Raw genomic sequence first — 18,182 nt, 5'->3', positions numbered from 1 at the left:
CAAAAGAAAGATTTTGTATGATCCTGATCCCACTAGAAAAAGAGTCAATTTCTGCCTGCACTGATATCCCTTCAAACGTTTTGTAAGATTTCTGGTAGAATATACAGTAGAATCCTGGTCCATTTCTTCTACTAAAAGAGACTATGGGGGTGAGTATTTTGATGTTGAACTGGGATTTAAATAGATAGAAACACTACACTACATTGGGCTACGCGTATGACAAAACGTATGCATTTTGAGTTGACCTTTCCATAGCTCAGTTGCTATAGCGTAAAACTGTTTCAAAAAGCAGCGGGTGATTGTTATGTTACTGTTTTGAATCCCGCTCGAAGGATGGTGTTTTCTTGTTCCTTAAAAATTAAAAAGTGAAAATAGCGAATTTGTCTTTCACTTTTACGTTCACCGAAAGCTCAGCAAACAGAGAAGCAGAGGCTCCTGTTCTGATCTATCCTCACGTCTGATTGTCTTGCTTTGACCTTTAAAATGTGCACTGTTGACGGTTCACTCTTCCTAACACAATTAAAGACCTGCGGAAAAGACTCGCTATCAGGAGTTTAGTTCAGTGGTAGCGCGCATGTACTCTATGAAGCTTCGTTTTCAATCGCTGGCGTCTCCACTTCTTTTTAAACGTGATATCTTTCCTACCTCTTAGGACTTCCCTCGTGTGTGAATTTCAGGGAGACACATAAACCCTTTGTCTGAAGAGACAAAAGAGACATTTTTTTAAACCAGACAAAATGAAAGACGAGGTAATTATAGACACGTACAAAACACATGAATCTAATTGAGAACATGTGGACCGGGGCGATGAATTTCTAGTAGCGGCTCTGAGCTCACTATAGCGCAGTTGAGCAAGGTGCTAGTAGGGCCAGTGGTGGATAACGTGTCTGACTTCAGATCAGAAGATTGTAGGTTCGATTCCTGCCTGGCTCGTGAAGCTTTGAGACCATGCTATTCAACACTGTCACCTAGTGTGTGCAGTCCTACACAACCTTACTATCGACTGGATGAGTTTTCTGTTCCAGTTCATTCCACACATTCCGCCTGTTTCACCACTGTTATTGTTGGACCACGGCCACAGATACGAGAAGAGGTACTGTTCTGAACAACTGTCTTAAATAATCAAGTTGAAAAAGGTGACAATATGTTTTTTTTCTTTAACGTAACCTTACATTTGCCTATAAAGTTCACACTATTTTCTGTAGCCGCAAGTCCCCAATATTTCTGCTGTCTCCTGAGAAACACAAGTATAGAGTTAAAACACAATAAATAATACCACAAATCTATTCAGTTAACACCCAGATGTGACAGAGGTAACTTGCACCCCCTTTAAATATGTATTTCCTTAATTTCAGTTCTCTTCCCTCCCCAAGATACCTGCAAATTCACTATCACATATTAAAGGCTGTACATGCATTACATTAAATAACATTAAAGTTAATTATTAATAAATAATACTATCATTCATAAAGACGTGTATTCATAAGATTCATCGTGAATAGTTGTGGTGTCTGGAAAGCAACTGTAGTTAAATATAGAAAAAAGAGTTGTAGTTATTGAGGTAATTTCAGGTAGAATGTAAGAACTAAAGTTAACTAGTCCAACAGTAATGCGTGGGGTCCTATCAATAGAAAAAAAAAAATAACCCGAAAACACAACAACCACAAAAGGAGAAGTCTTCTGGGAACATAGGAAAATCCCTGTAGTGGTCTAACAACTATAAAAACAAATAAACAAATGAAACAACTTCAAAACATAAAGAAAAAGAACATTAAAAAATATCGGGGGAACAACAAAAACACAGAATCTAAGTGCGAGAGCTTTTTCAAGTTTTCGGTACTCCATCGTGCTCCTCTCGTCTAAGTAGATATCTCTCAGGTCAGTTGGAGGTCCACAGCTGATGGTAATTTAAGTAAGTAGCTGTGTCAGCATGCATGGGCTGCAAAGGAACGAGAAAATGTTTATTCCATGTTGAAACGAGAAGAAAACACAGCAGTTTGGCTGTGGAGCCTTCTTTGGGTGTGATACAGAATAAACCTTTACTTGTTTATTTCATGTTAATTTAGACCCAATCTCCAGCAAATACCTAAGAGCACCTAAACTCGTCAGTTGCTTTCAGTAGTTTAAGACACAGGCTACACTACTTCAGGTGAGATTTAAACTCACACCCTCAGCATGACTCTGCTGTAGAAGCAGACCAATTGCGCCACTGGAGCTGTGTAACTACCTCTCCTCATACAGACTTGAGCTGCAGAAACACAGGGCGAAAACAGGGTTTCGGTTGCGGATCCATCTCCACTTGGTGGAAAGGGACAGTAAAATAGCAAGGAAAATACTAGATAAGAAACTGAAAGAATTGTGCTCACTGCAAACTAGGAAGGAAAGAGGTGACCGGATACGTAAAACAGCTCGGCGGATAATTTGTAACGACATTCTTTGGTTACAATCAGCAAATGGATTTCTCTTCATGTGCAGTTTGAACGTTTGTTCTCCCAGATTGGGTGGTTATATAAGATAAGCTGATATAAATTAGGACTAATCAGAATCAATACAATTGATGTCTGGCGAAGGCAAATAACCTTTGTACATGATCTGGAATGTGACTGGTTAAATTTCAGCACAGATACAACCTCCTTTATAAGGGTGTGCACACTAATACAACCAAGGCATGGAAAGTTTTTTTTTTAATTATTGTTCCAAAAAATATTCCATTTGTTTTTTTTTCTTAAATATTGTTGATTAAAAGATCTTATTAAATGTGAAAAAATCTGACTGTGAAAAGTAACAACATGTTAGTGAAAAAATCAGTAATGTGAGGAAAGATGGATTGTGGGAGACCCTTGACCCTCCATGTCATGCTGTATTTCTCTCTCATTCTACTGGGAGTGGTGCCGTCGCTTCTGGATAAAGTCTGTCAGTGGTCATTCCAGACAGGTCAGGTATGACTGCGCTTCGGCACAAGAACAGACATGTGACTTGCTATTACCCTGACAGTGTCTCCATTCTTCCAGAGCCCAGATAGCTCAGTTGGTAGAGCACCTGACTTTTAATCTGAGGGTCCAGGGTTCAAATGCCTGTCTGGGTGGTTGTCCTTTGCTTAAATCTATTGTGAATGTCATTATAAATTGTCTTTTATCTTTCACTCTTCTAGCTGTCAGTGGTTATTTCAAATGTTCATCACTTGTATTTTCTTTGGTGTTTCATTTAACAAACCGAAAGTGTTCAAAGTGATTTGTCACTCTACTCCACGTAGATAATCTAAATGAAATCACAGTAGCGTACAGGACACGCAGTGAGTACTCTTGAATACAACAAGAGGAAAGGCACACTGCACATCTGCAGAACATCACCTCTGAGTTTACAGTGACATTGGAGATTGGAAACGATGTCGTTTTTTTTATTAAAGGTTCAAGGAAACCTGAATATGTTTGCTAAAGTAATTCAGAATCACAGTCAAATCGAGTACGATTGCTGCACAGATCTGCAGTCTGCAGTTAGAATACTGTTTGTGCGTTGTATAAATCCGCCGTTCAAAGCTTTTCTAAAACTACAGAGATACGTTTTGGAATGCATCTTCCTGTAAAAATAAAATCTCTACACGGGCGCTATAAGCAGAGTCTAAAGCCTGCTTAACAGAAGAACTATATTCAGAGGGCCAAAGAATTGAATATTTCACCAAGTGAGAGGAAGCATCTCAGAAAAAGTAGGTGTAGTTGCTTCCACGCATCACAACACCACAAAGTCAGACTACAAGTGCTGAAAAGCCACTCAAGGGTAACCCGGCTGAGCGCTCTAAGGAGCTGGATTAAAGCTCCAGTCTCTTCGGGGGCATGAGTTGGTATCCCGCTGCTGCCCCATATCTCCTTGTTAAGAATCACGGTTCTGTTGTTGTTGCTTCCATGTGATTTAATCAGTTTCAGTAGAATTAATTTGAACAATTATATCATAATCATATTTGTTTTATTTCTCCTACCATTGCAATTTGTGCACAAAGATTTAATTTTTTTATTTTAAAAACATGTTAGCCTTGATGGGAAAGAAAAACAGAACAGGAGGTGTGTTGGGCAAGTTGAAAGGCGTCAGTCTCGTAAACTGAAGATCATGGGTTTGATCCCTGTCCGTTCCTGTTTCGTTTACCAAGGCTTTCCTTTATGTAAGTCATCAATTGTCTTGCAATGTAGAAATCTCTGTATTAAGAAGAAAAGAACAGTAGTAGTTAATAATCGTTCTGTTGTTCTAGCATAATCTGCCCTGCTTTTAAGTCGACAAAGCAACAGGTGCATTCAACACACCAGTCTCCACTGCTTGTCAGGATGGCTGAGTGGTCTAAGGGGATAGACTCAAAAACTCAATCATGTGTAGTGACAGTTTTATGTTATTCACAACACGGATTTCTCTTCATGTTCATTAAGATGTGTAATTTGTATGTTGGTTGTATGAGAACAGTTTCTTCAAAAGTCTTTTACTTTATGTATGGTAGTGGAAATATTTTTCTTAAATGTTTTCTAAAGAAGATCTCATGAAGTATTGCCAGGACCTGCCTTTAGCGCTCAGTAGCGATGAGTTGAAGATCTAAGCTAAAATAGCCCTAACACACCTCCTGTAACAGTTTTCTTATTCGTAGCAAGTAATATTCTTTTTTAAACCCGAACATTGCTTTTGCATGAAGTGTTATGTAACCATTAGCGGTTTTGGTAGCTTCTGGAGAGCTCACTTTTCCAAACTGAAGCCTATAAGAACATTATTCAAGATACACCATGGCTCAGAATTGTTCATTGGGACAAGGATTAACATCAATTGAAAGTACTCCATAATAAAAAATTTGAACGAAAAATTATAAGAGTAGGCAAGTATTAAAACAACACCATAACTTCTTGACTTCCAATCTCTTTCCTGGTTCAGGCCATGTAAAATGACATCAGTGGAGTCATGCCGAGGTTGTGAGTTTAAGCCTCACCTGGAGCAGCCTGGTTTTCTGTCTTGACAGGTAAACAGTGTTTTGTGTTATTTGCTAAATGGAGAGAGGATTCTGTGTTAATTGTGCTCCTCCTAGGAGAGGTCAAGATGAGAAGTTCACGAGGCTGGTGGTAAATATCCTGTCCAGGAGTATCGGGGCTGTAGGGGGTCAGATCTATAGATGTAGTAAACACATAAGTGGAGACGCTGTGTCTGCTCTCTGTGTGAGAGCCAGGCATGAAGAATAATCTGTGGTCTGGGAAGAAGAGACCCTCTTCGGCAGCGCTCCTCACAGGAGAGAATTAAAAAATATATTTTTCAGTGACGCTAATTTTTCTCTTTGGGGAATTAAAAGCACTTGGAGTGACTGACCTCATGGCACCATGGTAGCGTGTCTGACCCTGGATCTGAAAGTTGAGTGTTCAAGTCATGTTGAGGTTAGCTAGTGTGTTTTCAGGTGTTGCTGCTGCTGAACCTGAAAGGCTCCCCATGCAGTTGAGCTTTATCTGTACACATCTAAATGAAATAACAGAGCAGTACAGGACATGCTGTCCACATTGTGGAAACAGGAAGGCAACTCAGAGATTGCTTCAGAGAACGTGTTAGGGATGTGAAGATTAAAGATCTCTCCAAGCCCATTGTTTCTCATTTCACCTCTGACGGCCATGACCACACTAATTTCTCTGTCTGTGTTTTCAAAGATGGTTTTCCGAACTCAAACATCAGAAAGACTACCGAAACCAAAATTATCCTGCAGCTATGATCACACCTTCCCCCTTCTCTTAACAACAGACTACTCTTCTTCTAAATTTTCTCCATTCATTGAAATGTTTCATTTCACACCTCTCTACAGCTATTCTGACTTCACACCTCTTGACTGGCCTCTCTTTCTGTCCCCTGCTCCCGCCTCTCGCTCCTCCTCTCTCCATGCCTTTGTTCTCCTGCTACATTACCTTTGCTTACTGCCTTGTCTTTCTCACACCTGAAGAGGGCTTCATGGCTGAAACGTTGTGTTTTCTTTCTCCCTTTTTTTCAGCATGGAATAAACCTATTACTACTTCTTTTGCAGCCTACACATGCTGACGCAGCTACCCACCTGAACTATTATAATAATATATATAGATAAAATAACACACATATAAGACCACTTTATTGGCCATATACAATTTCAGGTATTAGGATTTTGTCTTTTAAAAAAACCCACAACTTGCTCTCATAGCACAGGGTGAACCATTTATACAGTGTCCCTGGAGCACTTGGGTTTAAGGGCCTTGTTCAGAAACCCAACAGAAGAGGATTTCTCTGATGGCCACGAGACACGAGCTGACAACCTTCCAACCACAGGCACAGCCACCACACAACCCCATATACCTTAGATAGTACGACGGCGCTGAGCTCACTCTGGTGCAGTTCTGCAATGTGAGGAAAGGCAGTAATGCAATGGATAACGCAGATCAAAAGATTGTAGGTTCATCTCCTGTCTGACTCATATTGCTTTTAAAACTATCGAGCTCCTCAGTAATAAATGTCCTTTATGTAAGTGAACTGCACCTGACAGCTATAAAACATACTTTGGGTCAATTGCAACAAACTTTCAAAAGGAGCACACAGCTGCAGACTAGTTAACACGATTATATCTTGAGATCATCTCCAGCTCTGAGCTCAATTGCAACGAAAAACTCTGCGGAACAAAGCTGGAGAGCAGCTGAACTTGTGCTCAGGTTTCAGCATTGTTGTTTTTCTAATTAACACTAACTGCAGGAGCTCTGATTCAAAGCTTTTCAATTATTCTGGTCAGTGTGTTAATATGTAGGTTATGAGGTATATGGGTATATGTAATATCATAATTGTTACTTTTTTTGTCTGTCCAAGTATATAACTGGATATTGTCAATTTCCAATTAATTATTACATATATTTTAAAATATTGCAGATCTGGGTAAGTTTGCTCACAAAAGCAAGAAACTTAGAACGGGACTTAAACAAAGAGACTTTGGCTAGGTTTTTTTTCTTATACTTCATTGACCCAATGGTGTGTTTCAGTCTTCCATAAAACATTCATAGCAGAGGATGGTTTTGGTGCATCAAATTCTAGGTTATGAGCCCAGCACACTTCAGCTGCACCACTCTGCTGTGTGATGAAGGTGTTAACACAGCCGTTCTTTCTATGCCTTCTAAAAGCACACCTGAGATGAAAAGTTGCAACGGTAAAAGATGTCACCTTAAGCACTTGGTGTTTTTTAGTACAGATCTTCACACTGTGCTTTACATGGTAGATCTCAAGATCGCTGAGAAACAGAGCTCCTGCTTTCCGACGCTACTGATACTTTAATCGTGAATCACCAATTCTGAACAAGAATCGGCAAATCAAAACCCAAACACATATTCACATCGGTGTCCTAGTCAATAACAATATGATGCATTTAAGAATCTGTGTGGTCTCGTGTTATATTTCTTACCATAAGAACCATAAGATTGTTTCCCAACTTGTCGGGATCGCAGGAAGAAAGTCCAGATTAATCCATTGGGATCGTACTGGATTTAATTGAGATTTTGAAATGTTTCTTGCAAAGTTATTCAAGTTTGCTTGAAACTTTAATAAAAAAGCTATTTGAAATTTCTTAGCTTAAAATCTCTGATGTTGCGGTTACTAAACTTGGACATGATGTTCCGAAGATGTGCAATGTGGTTTTATTCTTCAAGAATTCTCACTGTGCGAGCCTGTACTATGACATTCGATTTTGTTTAGATTATCTAGGTGGAGTACAACGAGAAGAACACCTTGAATTTTTTTTTGGTATAGAAAAAATGCTAATAAAGAAGTCTTTGACGCTATGAATAATAATAATAATAATAATAATAACAGTTTTGAACTGATCAATCTGTATTCTCTTGCAATAACAACTTATAATGTGGGAAGATTGGCTCTGGGTTTTTCTAAGTCCTAGTGAATGGTGCGAATATGTTGAATGCACTCTTGGGATTATCTACGCAAAAAAGGAAAGAAATTCATTTTAATCAAATACGTTCATTATCATGTTCTTCAAGGTACCATTGTGGTGCCAAATATTCAAGGATGTAAAGGATACGACTTTAAATAAGAACACCCGAACAGCACAATGAGTAAAAGTCTCAAGCCAGTCCCCCTAAAGAAAACTGACATTTCCGCTTCAAATTAAATACTACAGTCCCTGACCTTTACGTTTTGGCTTGAAATATGTCGGTCCCAATAAGCTCGGGTAGTGCTCATCTGTGTAAACTGTAAAGTCGATTACATGTGGCAGCAGATCAATTCCGTGAAATTTATGTTGTCAAGACCTGGTTTCAAAACAGGGTTATTATTGCCACAATATAATAGACTACCCACTATATTGTTTCAAGATCTATTCAGTGAGCACAGAAAGTTGTATAAGGGCTAGACTGCTTTGCACTTTCTAGATACCAGTATGCGAATTTGAGCTTTTTAAAATTATTTTAATAATAGTCTTTACAATAAAGTTAGTTAAAAAAACGTAACTTATCAAAGTAAGAAACAGTATTGTTTCAACAAATTTAGCCTTTTTATGCTTTTATTTTTTATTCTTTTTATACTTTAATATTTTACACATCACATCACAGACCATCTTGAAATTAAACTGGAAAACTGGAACACAACCTCAGTTCCCCAAAGAGAAAAACTGTCTTACACTGACCTCATTCCTTATTAGGAAACCAAGGTTGTGAAGACAATCTGTTGTTTCTGTTCCTCCAAGGCATCAGTGAAGGAAAATATTATGCTAAAGTTGGGAAACACACTCCGAATGGTCCATATATTTGATTTCTGTGATCCGTGTAGGATACAATAGGCAACTTGGTGCTTCTCCAGCAATGTGTTTCAGGGAGGAACCTCAGTTTAGTTCAGTTTACTGGTGTATTCAGCACAGCTCCCTGTATCACTCATGCAGCTGGCCAAGTGCTCAATGGCGCCAGACTCAAGGACTTGTGTCTTTCCAGCTCATTTAGGTGTTCTGGTCTCTAAAAGGAGCTCAAATCCCCCTCCTACCACAAGCATTTTTTTCCCTGTCTTACGTTGTTCCAGTCTTCTTGTGCTCGCTGACAGTGACAGGAGGAGAAAAACAGAAAAACTGCTTTCCTGATTCATAATATTTATTTTATTAAAATACAAGTATATCTTTCAGCTTCTGTCACATGGCTTCTAGCAAACTCAAAGCATGACTTAATGTTGGCCTTTTCAGAAGCGGCTTCCTTCTAGCCACTCTCCCAAAGAGACCGAATCTGTAAACTGCTGAAGAGATTTTTCATGTCTGCACAGTTTCTCCCATTTCAGCCAAAGAGCTCTGCAACTATCAGTGACTCTTGGTCACTTTTCTGACAATCACCATTCTTGTCCGGTTGCTCAATTTGGTAGGAGGGCCTGATCTTAGTAGTGTCTGGGTTGTGCCATGTTTTTCCTATTTTGTTACAATGGGTTTTTAACGGTGCTTCTAGGAAGGTTCAAAACTTTGCCAATCTTTTTATAACCTTCTCCAGGTTTTTTCATCCTAACAACTTCATCTCAAAGTTCCAAAGGCAGCTCCTCAGTCTTCATGACAGCAGGACTGATCTGATCTGCTGTTTCAGTTGCGAGACCTGACAGTGATATTTACTGTGCAATCAAGCAATTGAACACTGGTGAATTTGAAATGAACACAGGTGTACCTTGTCAACGTATTTAGTGTGATCTCTCAAGATAATTGACCCAAATTAGGTTGTTAAAACAAAGGGGGTGAATACTTATCAATTAAGTAATTTTCCATTTTTATTTTAAATATGTCTTCAGAATTATAAATACTTAATTTCATTTTAACATTATAGAGAATTGCTTCTACAGGAGTGGAAAAAAAACATTTAAATAATTTGACTTTGCAACACAGCAGAAGGAGAAATAAACAATGGGGCATGAATACTTTCTGAAGGCACTGTATATATTGCTTGTCCTGTCTTGTTTAAAAAAACAGTTGCATTGGAAAAAAAATATATATATGGAATTATTACAAATGGTGCCAAAATAGATTTTCCTATTAAAAGAGATTCATACAGTATCTAATTCTTTATTATTTACCCCTTATTGCATAAATATTTATTGTATTTGATATATATCCTCTCTTATCCACATAAATTAAACTCCATGACAAGAACTATTTCTGTTTTAGTCAACTGTAAATAAGAGTATAGTCAAAATTTAACTGACCAGATGAACTCAAAAGTGGGTGACTTCAAAGTGACTATGACTAATAGACATTTTGGGAACAAGTAAAGTTTTGTTCCATGCTGAAAAGGGAAGAAATTAAATGTTTCGGCTGTGAAGCCTTCTTCGGATGTCACATGCTGACGCATCTACCTACATATCTACCTTGACTTGACTAAGACTATGATTAAATAAAAACCTGGTGACTAAATTGATGTTTTTAAGTCACCTAACTGGATAAAACTCTTCCCACACTGACTGTAGTTGAATGGTCTCTCTCTTGTGTGAATGCGCTGATGTAGTTTTAAGAGGTGTGAGTGACTAAAACTCTTCCCACACTGGCTGCAGCTGAATGGTCTCTCTCCTGTGTGAATGCGCTGGTGGGCTATTAAGTTACTTGACTGACTAAAACTCTTCCCACACTGACAACAGCTGAATGGTCTCTCTCCTGTGTGAATGCGCTGGTGGGCTATTAAGGTACTTGACTGACTAAAACTCTTCCCACACTGACTGCAGCTGAATGGTCTCTCTCCTCTGTGAATGCGCTGGTGGGCTATTAAGCTACTTGACCAACTAAAACTCCTCCCACACTGACTGCAGCTGAATGGTCTCTCTCCTGTGTGAATACGCTGGTGTCTTTTTAAGTCACTTGACTGAATAAAACTCTTCTCACACTGACTTCAGCTGAATGGTCTCGCTCCTGTGTGAATGTGCTGGTAGGGTTTTGAAATACTAGAATGACAGAAACGCTGCTTCTCCCTGTGCCATAATGGCAGTTTATCCACTCCATCTGAGCAAGGCCTTGACTGATTCTTCCTCATCCCCTGATCATGCTGGGGACTCTTATTCTGCCAATGCTCCATGGAATGGTCTTGCTCTTTGTGCTGAAACTGAGATCTGTTTTCTCCACCATGTCCCTCAGTGTGCTTCTCAGCAGTGTGAATCATCTGGGGCTCCTTCTTCAGCTCTCTGAGACTTAAACCGTCCAGTTCATTCAGTTGTTCCTCTCTTTGCCCAAGAACAGACATAGTCTCCAGTTCATTAAAACTTTCAACAATTTTCTCAGTAATCAGATTATTAAACCTGTGTGTAAAGTCATTAGATACAAAGGGATCATATGATTGTTTGAGACTCTGCAATGACAGTCTCTCCACTTGAACAGAACAATGCCTAATTATCAAGCCCTGTAGGAGCTGCTGTTGCTCCTCCCTGTACTGACTCTTCTCTGTGTGCTGTGACTCAGTACTGTTCTCTTCACCAGGTACATCAGTCTGCTGCTCTTCAGGGTCAATCAACTGGGGCTCTGTGTCCTGTTCTGTGAGATTTAAAACATCCAGTTCTTTACTGTGCTCTTGTACAGAGACACAGCCCAGTTCATTACAACCTTGTGTAATATTGTTCGTGTCCAGATTATTAATCTTCTCTGTAAAATTATCACATACTAAGAGCCCAGATGTCTCACTCTCAGGCTCTGTCTTCATCATGGGCACAGAGTCCAGATCCTTGACACTCTGTCTCCTCTCTGTGTGCTGCTCACTTACTGTCTCTTTCCCTTCTGCAGCAGTGAGCTCTGTCTCCTGTATCAGAATGGAGACCCACTCCTCCTCACTGCGCTGCTGTTCAAGAGGAGCCCTGTCCCCAGCGTCAGAGAGAGCACTGGCCTCTGAGCCTGTAAGCACAGGACAAGAGGACGAGACCTTTATAATAATAAACTTTATTTTATATAGCACTTTTAAAGGTGGCTTCTCAAAGCACTTTAAAAAAGGCCAACAACAAAAAATACATAATATAAGCACGGTGAGAATGCACAGTTAAAGGAAACAGTAGATGGTGGTACTAAGTCCAGTAGGAGCAGAAGGGTAAAGAACAGTTAAATAAAGGCTCTTCTGAAGAAGAAGGTTTTGAGTCTGGATTTGAAGAAGTTTAGAGAAGATGACTCTCCGATATCCTTAGGGAGAGAGTTCCAGAGCTTGGGGGCATAACAGGAGAAGGCCATGTCACCCATAGGGTGTAGAAGGACTGGGGGACAAATAGTTGTACACAATTAGAAGAGCGAAGGTTGGGAGGTGGGGAGTAGGGCGATAACTCAGACAGGTACTGAGGTGTCAAGCCATGGAGAGCCTTATAGGCGAGCAGGAGGATTGTTCAGTCGATAAGAAACTTGACAGGAAGCCAGTGCAAGGACTCCAGAATAGGAGTAATCTGAACACTTGCACTAGACCTGGTCAGGATTCTGGCTGCCAAATTTTGGACATACTGGAGTTTGTTCAATGTGGATTTAGAAGAGAGTAGAGCTTTACAGTATTCGATTCAAGATTAGACAACACTTTTCAGCCACAGTTAGTGATAACATAGGGCATAGTCAAGCAATATTTCTGAGGGGAATGAAAGATGTTCAGACAACATGCTGCACATGTGGGTCGAACATCAAATATCATCCTCAAGTGTTTCCAATATAGACTGAAGCTCAAGTACAAGACCATCTACAGATAGGGTTACAGCACTGGTTTTATAAAGTTGATGGGTGGTGCCAATAAGCATGACTTCAGTCTTGTCACAGTTAAGATGAAGGACATTTTGAATCATCCAAGATTTTATATCGGAGATACAACTAAATACATCCACATCAACGTCAGGTTTGGTATGGATTTATATTTGAGTATCATCAGCATAGTAGTGATAACTGAGGCCATGTGATCTTAAAAACTTTAAACTACACACACATACTAGTACACCCACAATCAATTTGGGTTGTTTAAACATAGCGGAATAAGTTGGTATAAGGGGGTGTTCTGATTTAGCTTTGTCAGAAACCTAACTACCATGTAAAAAGTAAGTCTACTGTAATAATATCATAATTACATTACATTTACATTAACACTGCAGATAGAAAGAGAGTGGTTAATACAGACACATTGACTGGACACTACAGTACATTAACACTACACTGAGAGAGAGGGTTTAAACAGACAACAAACTGGAAATAAAAGCATATTAACACTGCACTGACAGAGAGGGGTAAATACAGACACACTGACTGGACATAACAGTACATTAACACTGCACTGAGAGAAAGGGGTTAATAGATACATACCAACTGGACACTGCAGCATATCAGCACTGCACTGAAAGGAGTTTATACAGACACACTGACTGGACACTACAGTACTTTAACAGTACTTTGCACTGAGAGAGAGAGGGGTTAATATAGACACACTGACTGGACACTACAGTACATTAATTCTGCACAGAGAGAGGGGTTAATACAGACAAACTGACTGGACACTACAGTACTTGAACACTGCACTGAGAGAGAGGGGTTAATACAGACACTGACTGGACACAACAGGACATAAAGACTGCACTGAGAGAGGGGGTGAGTACAGAAGCATTGACTGCACACTACAGTACATTAACATTGCACTGAGAGAGAGAGGGGTTAATATAGACACATTGACTGGACACTACAGTACATCAACACTGCACTGAGAGATAGGTGTTAACACTGACTGGACACTACAGTACATTAACACTACACTGAGAGAGAGGGGTGAATACAGACAGACTGCCTGGACACTACAGTACTTTAACAGTACTTTGCACTGAGAGAGAGAGGGGTTAATATAGACACACTGACTGGACACTACAGTACATCAACACTGCACTGATAGAAGGGGGTTAAAACAGACACAATGACTAGACACTCCTGTACATTAACACTGCACTGAGAGAGAGGGGGGTTAATACAGACATACTGGATTAATATTTCAGACACAGACACAGACCCTGGAGGACTGTAATACTTAAACTAATTAAAATATTTTTATATACACAATCATTAGTAGACATAGACATATAAAAATCTAGACCAATACAATGTAAATACAATATTAATAAATGTTGTTTCCTAATGACGTTGGATTACAAATTGATTCAGTGAAACAACTGTTGAATCTGAACAAGGTGTTTTCAGCACCGTAACCGGACAAAACAGTTCAGTTTCCAATAAAGAATCCCATTGCACACACATGTCTTTCCCACGTCACTCTGCATCTCTCCACTATATTCTCACCTCTTTCGGAAAGTTTATTTGATGACAGTTTGATACTTTGTTAGAACGCGTACTGATAATGAGAATGTTTACTATTGTGAGATGTTTTCTTTAAAATAAAGTTTGTTATTTAAAAAATCTCAGCAGTGAGTTAGTTATAGACACTGGTTTTTAACAAACACACACTCTGACTTCATACAAGTCACCACACTGACCTGACAATCGTTTCATGTCCATTTCTTCTTTTATTCCTGCAGTCACTACACAGGGAAGCGTCTGGGTACACTGATCTCCTCCTCCTCCAAACTCCTTCTCCCACAGCTGCAATCTCCACTTCAGGCTCTCGTTTTCCTTCTTCAGCTGCGCCATTTCACTCCCGACACTGTCCTCCACACACTGTGTGATTTTAAACACGGCCCGTCTCACCAGGATCTGGGAGACGCTGAGGAGTTTGTCTTGAAACGCGTTCTCAGAGTCAGACATCCTGTTTCCAAAAACTTCTGACACTTCATACACGAACGATTTGAGCAAAACGTGCATGAAAGAGGCAAGCTTGGTTTGCAGATTTAACAAGCACTCCGCCATCCTTCTTCAGAGTCGGTCAGAAACAAAGGCTGACTTCCGGAGTTTAAACAGAACAACTTATTTTTTATTCTTCACAGATCCTGTTGTCAGGGCTGTGCTCTGTTCAAGCATAAACACAGTCGACAAGACGTTACGTATTCAGAACCTGAAGTTATTTTAAAGAAAAACAACAACTTCCTTTATCTAAAGAAAATGATTCAGTCAACCCACACGTGGGTGAAATACATGCAGGGTCGCGCAATATAATGACGTCATTCGTTTGCGCGGTCGCAGCTTCAAAACAATCGAGAAGCAGAGCTGAGAAAGAGGAGTTTCTTCAACCGGATATAAACTTCTCTGCACCTCCTAGCGCCACCTAGTCAAGAGGAGTGAATCACCTGCGACCTTCGCCGTTCGTGACGGAACAGATTTACTTTTTTGCCCTTCCACAACCCTCCTCCCCAACGAAAACGTCTCAAGTGGATTTTTTCAAGTGGATTTTGATCTCCCTATGCAGGTTTTTGTTTAAAGAAAAAAAATGCTGTCGTTTCTTGCCAACTGGCAGTATTTCTTCTGCACTGATAAGCAGGATTTCTATTTCATATTTCACAAATTGTTTGAATTTGTCCATTGTCCCTAATTGTTGTTTATGTTTGATTAACAGACAAAATATGACAACCCCTCTACTGAGCATATACTTACTTTTCCTGATGTACTGTAGCAGCCCCGACACTGAGAAACGAAGTGAAAATGGCTTTTATCTAGCATTTTATATGTTCAATGCGTCTGACATATCCCAACAGCGACAGAGTTCTTTTGTGACACTGTTTCTACTTTTATCTTCTTTCTGTACGCTTTGATAAAAAAAACGAGAAATCGTGCAAGGGGAAAAATGTATTTTTTCATAGAGAAAACGTGCACCAGGAACTGTTGTGTTGAGAAGAAATGATTTAACACGATAGGTGACCTTATTTACCGGAGCAAATGCTCACCCAGCAAGGTCTGGAGAACTTGGAGAGTCTGGTGGATGTGATAATTTCACGGTATTGTGGAAGAAAACAGTCTTTCTTTGAATTCTCAATCAATCGGAATTTCAGTGCAAAACATAAACCCTTTGTCTGATTTAAAGAGATTATATTTTAAAACTCATAAAAATTCAGAAAACACGTTTCTCACTTTGAAATTTTAGACGGAGCGGTGTATTACTAGTAGCGGCGCTGAGCACACTACGGGGGAATTCAGGTTATGTGATATACTAGAGTTTTAATAAATAACGCATCTGATTTCGAATCATAAGATTGTAGGTTCGACTTCTAGCTGGTTCGTGTAAATTTTAATCAGGCTCTTCAGTAATAGATTATTTAATGAACCGGACCTGAAAGCGAACGTTGGGTCTGTTTTCTTTGTTTTCCAGCATGAAATAGCAAATCGTTACAAAAAGCACCAGCTAATGTCCAATAGCTGTTTTTTTTTTCAAATTACATTTTCAGGTTTAAGACACTTTTTAACAAAACACAAGTGTCCTTAAAATCTCCAACTTTTAGGTTTGTTTTACTCTGTAATAAAACAGTGGAGATCTGAAACCTCCAGGATTCCAATCTCTGATGTAGCTGTCCCTAAAGACGGAGGTGATGTTTAGCAGATGTGAGTTGTGTTCACATCTTGTATTCAATGGTATTCGCTGCGTGAGCTCCTAAATGCGTGATCTTTATTACTCTATTTTGTGTAGATTATCTATGTGGTGTACAGATAGAACTCAACTACATGGTGTGAATTCTGTGTTCAGCACAAACAGAACCTGAAAAACCTCGACGTGATTTGAACACGCAGCCTTTTGATATGAAGTCAGACGCGCTTCCGTTGCGCCACGAGATCACGGGGGCTACTTTTAAGCCCCCATCAGCGTCGCGAATTTTTTTTCCCTCTTGTGAGGTGCGCCGCTCTTCCAAAATGACTTTCTTCTTCCCAGACCACATTTTATTCTTGCTGCGCAGCTCTTGAGCAGGTATTGTTCTCGACAACAGATCCAGGAACACTGATTGTTTTTTTTTTTTCATTAAGTACCCCATGGTGCAACGGTAGCACGTCTGAGTGTTTTAAGTACATGGGAGTCAACTGATACTGAACAGGTTCTGCTGCTGAACCTGCAGCCTTCACCATAAGGTCCAATTCCCCAGCCTTCTGACCTTATATGTCCATCCCTTCTCGTCAAATTTGTATTTTCACAGGGTACCCTTCAGAAATCGCAGTATAGAATGAAAAAACTCCAATAAATTTCGGCCGCTGTTGGTGATTTTCCTTTAAAAACAAATGGATCTCCAAAACTTTTACGGAGTGTATCACTTGCACTGAGACCGAGACGTGTTAAGCTGTACATGAGTCTTTGTGGCTCGGGTGTTAACCAAAAAGGTGGTGTTTTGAGCCCTCCCAGGGACGCTGAGCCTTTTAATGAACACACCCTCCTCACTTCATTTCTCCACAGGCGGTCTTGTACCACAATCAAATACAGAGCCTGTAGGGGGCAGTAAGCTCGTAAATATAGCTCGCTGTGTATATAATGAAGAAGCAGAGGTTAGTTTCTCATCTGCATGTTGCAGAGCCTTACGAAACTCGTACCAACAGCTGGGGTTTGATCCCTGCACGGGCTATTAGTTGAAAGGCCATTGTAAATGACGTGTAACAGATTTTCCAGCTGGCTTTTATGTTTCACACTAAATTGCGATCTTGAAACCAAAATAATTAGAAATATGGAACACAACCGTTGTTCCCCAAGAAGGAATGCTGTTTTACACTGACATTACTCCTTTTAATATTATCCAGATTGTGAAGACAAAGGAAAATATTACACAAAAGTTGGAAAGCACACTCTCAATCCATCTGTATATTTGATTTCCGTCATCCATTCAAGGGTGCTTGGTGCTTCGCAAACAAATCATTTCAGGGAAGAAACTTAGTTTAGTGAACTACTGTTGTATTTTCACTGATTGAATTTGATCTTTGTACTCTCTTTGCATTCTCAGATATAATATTTCAGAATTACAGTTCAAATGTGTTGGAAAACTTCACAGGCATTATTAGGTTAGCACTGTACAATTGTATTTTAATATCTTGGTATATTTACCTTCATTTTAATATAGAAGTAACCATAAATGTTGTTATTTTGTACTTTTGTCACAAAGGATGCTGAGGATGCACGGCGACTATTATACCTTGTGATACATGCAAGACATCTGTAAATGAAGATGTAATTACAATAAAATTGGCAATTAACAGAAAACCACAATTTGTATGATATTATTCCTTGATATTGATTATCAGTTGAAGGATTTGATGAAACTATCAAAGAAACAGCAGCAATAGCAGATGATTTTGGTTTTTGAACCCA

At 39.5% G+C, this 18,182-nt stretch overlaps 1 protein-coding gene across 2 annotated transcripts; it reads right to left on the bottom strand.

Moving 5' to 3' along the window:
• Nucleotides 1–1,270: 1,270 nt before the first annotated feature.
• LOC148667543 (uncharacterized) lies at nt 1,271–15,509 on the bottom strand. Of its 2 annotated transcripts, none has more exons than XM_088632623.1 (3): nt 14,449–15,509; nt 11,724–11,851; nt 1,271–1,939 (listed from the first exon to the last, which is right to left on the bottom strand). In XM_088632623.1, exons 1-3 carry the CDS (start codon nt 14,816–14,818, stop codon nt 1,880–1,882), a joined length of 558 nt encoding a protein of 185 aa, XP_088488749.1. In that variant the 5' UTR covers nt 14,819–15,509; the 3' UTR covers nt 1,271–1,879. The 2 variants fall into 2 exon arrangements, 1 of the variants encoding a protein (XP_088488749.1); XR_015936939.1 differs by lacking the exon at nt 1,271–1,939 and adding an exon at nt 3,939–4,187 and having other exon boundaries at nt 14,449–15,495.
• Between the last annotated feature and the right edge of the window lie 2,673 nt (nt 15,510–18,182).

This window comes from Lepisosteus platostomus, chromosome 5 (assembly GCF_059453375.1).
Source record: "Lepisosteus platostomus isolate fLepPlt1 chromosome 5, fLepPlt1.hap1, whole genome shotgun sequence".
Taxonomy (NCBI): domain Eukaryota; kingdom Metazoa; phylum Chordata; class Actinopteri; order Semionotiformes; family Lepisosteidae; genus Lepisosteus; species Lepisosteus platostomus.
The sequence above is the reverse complement of the archived record's forward strand: the minus strand, read 5'-3'. Positions and strand labels throughout refer to the sequence as shown.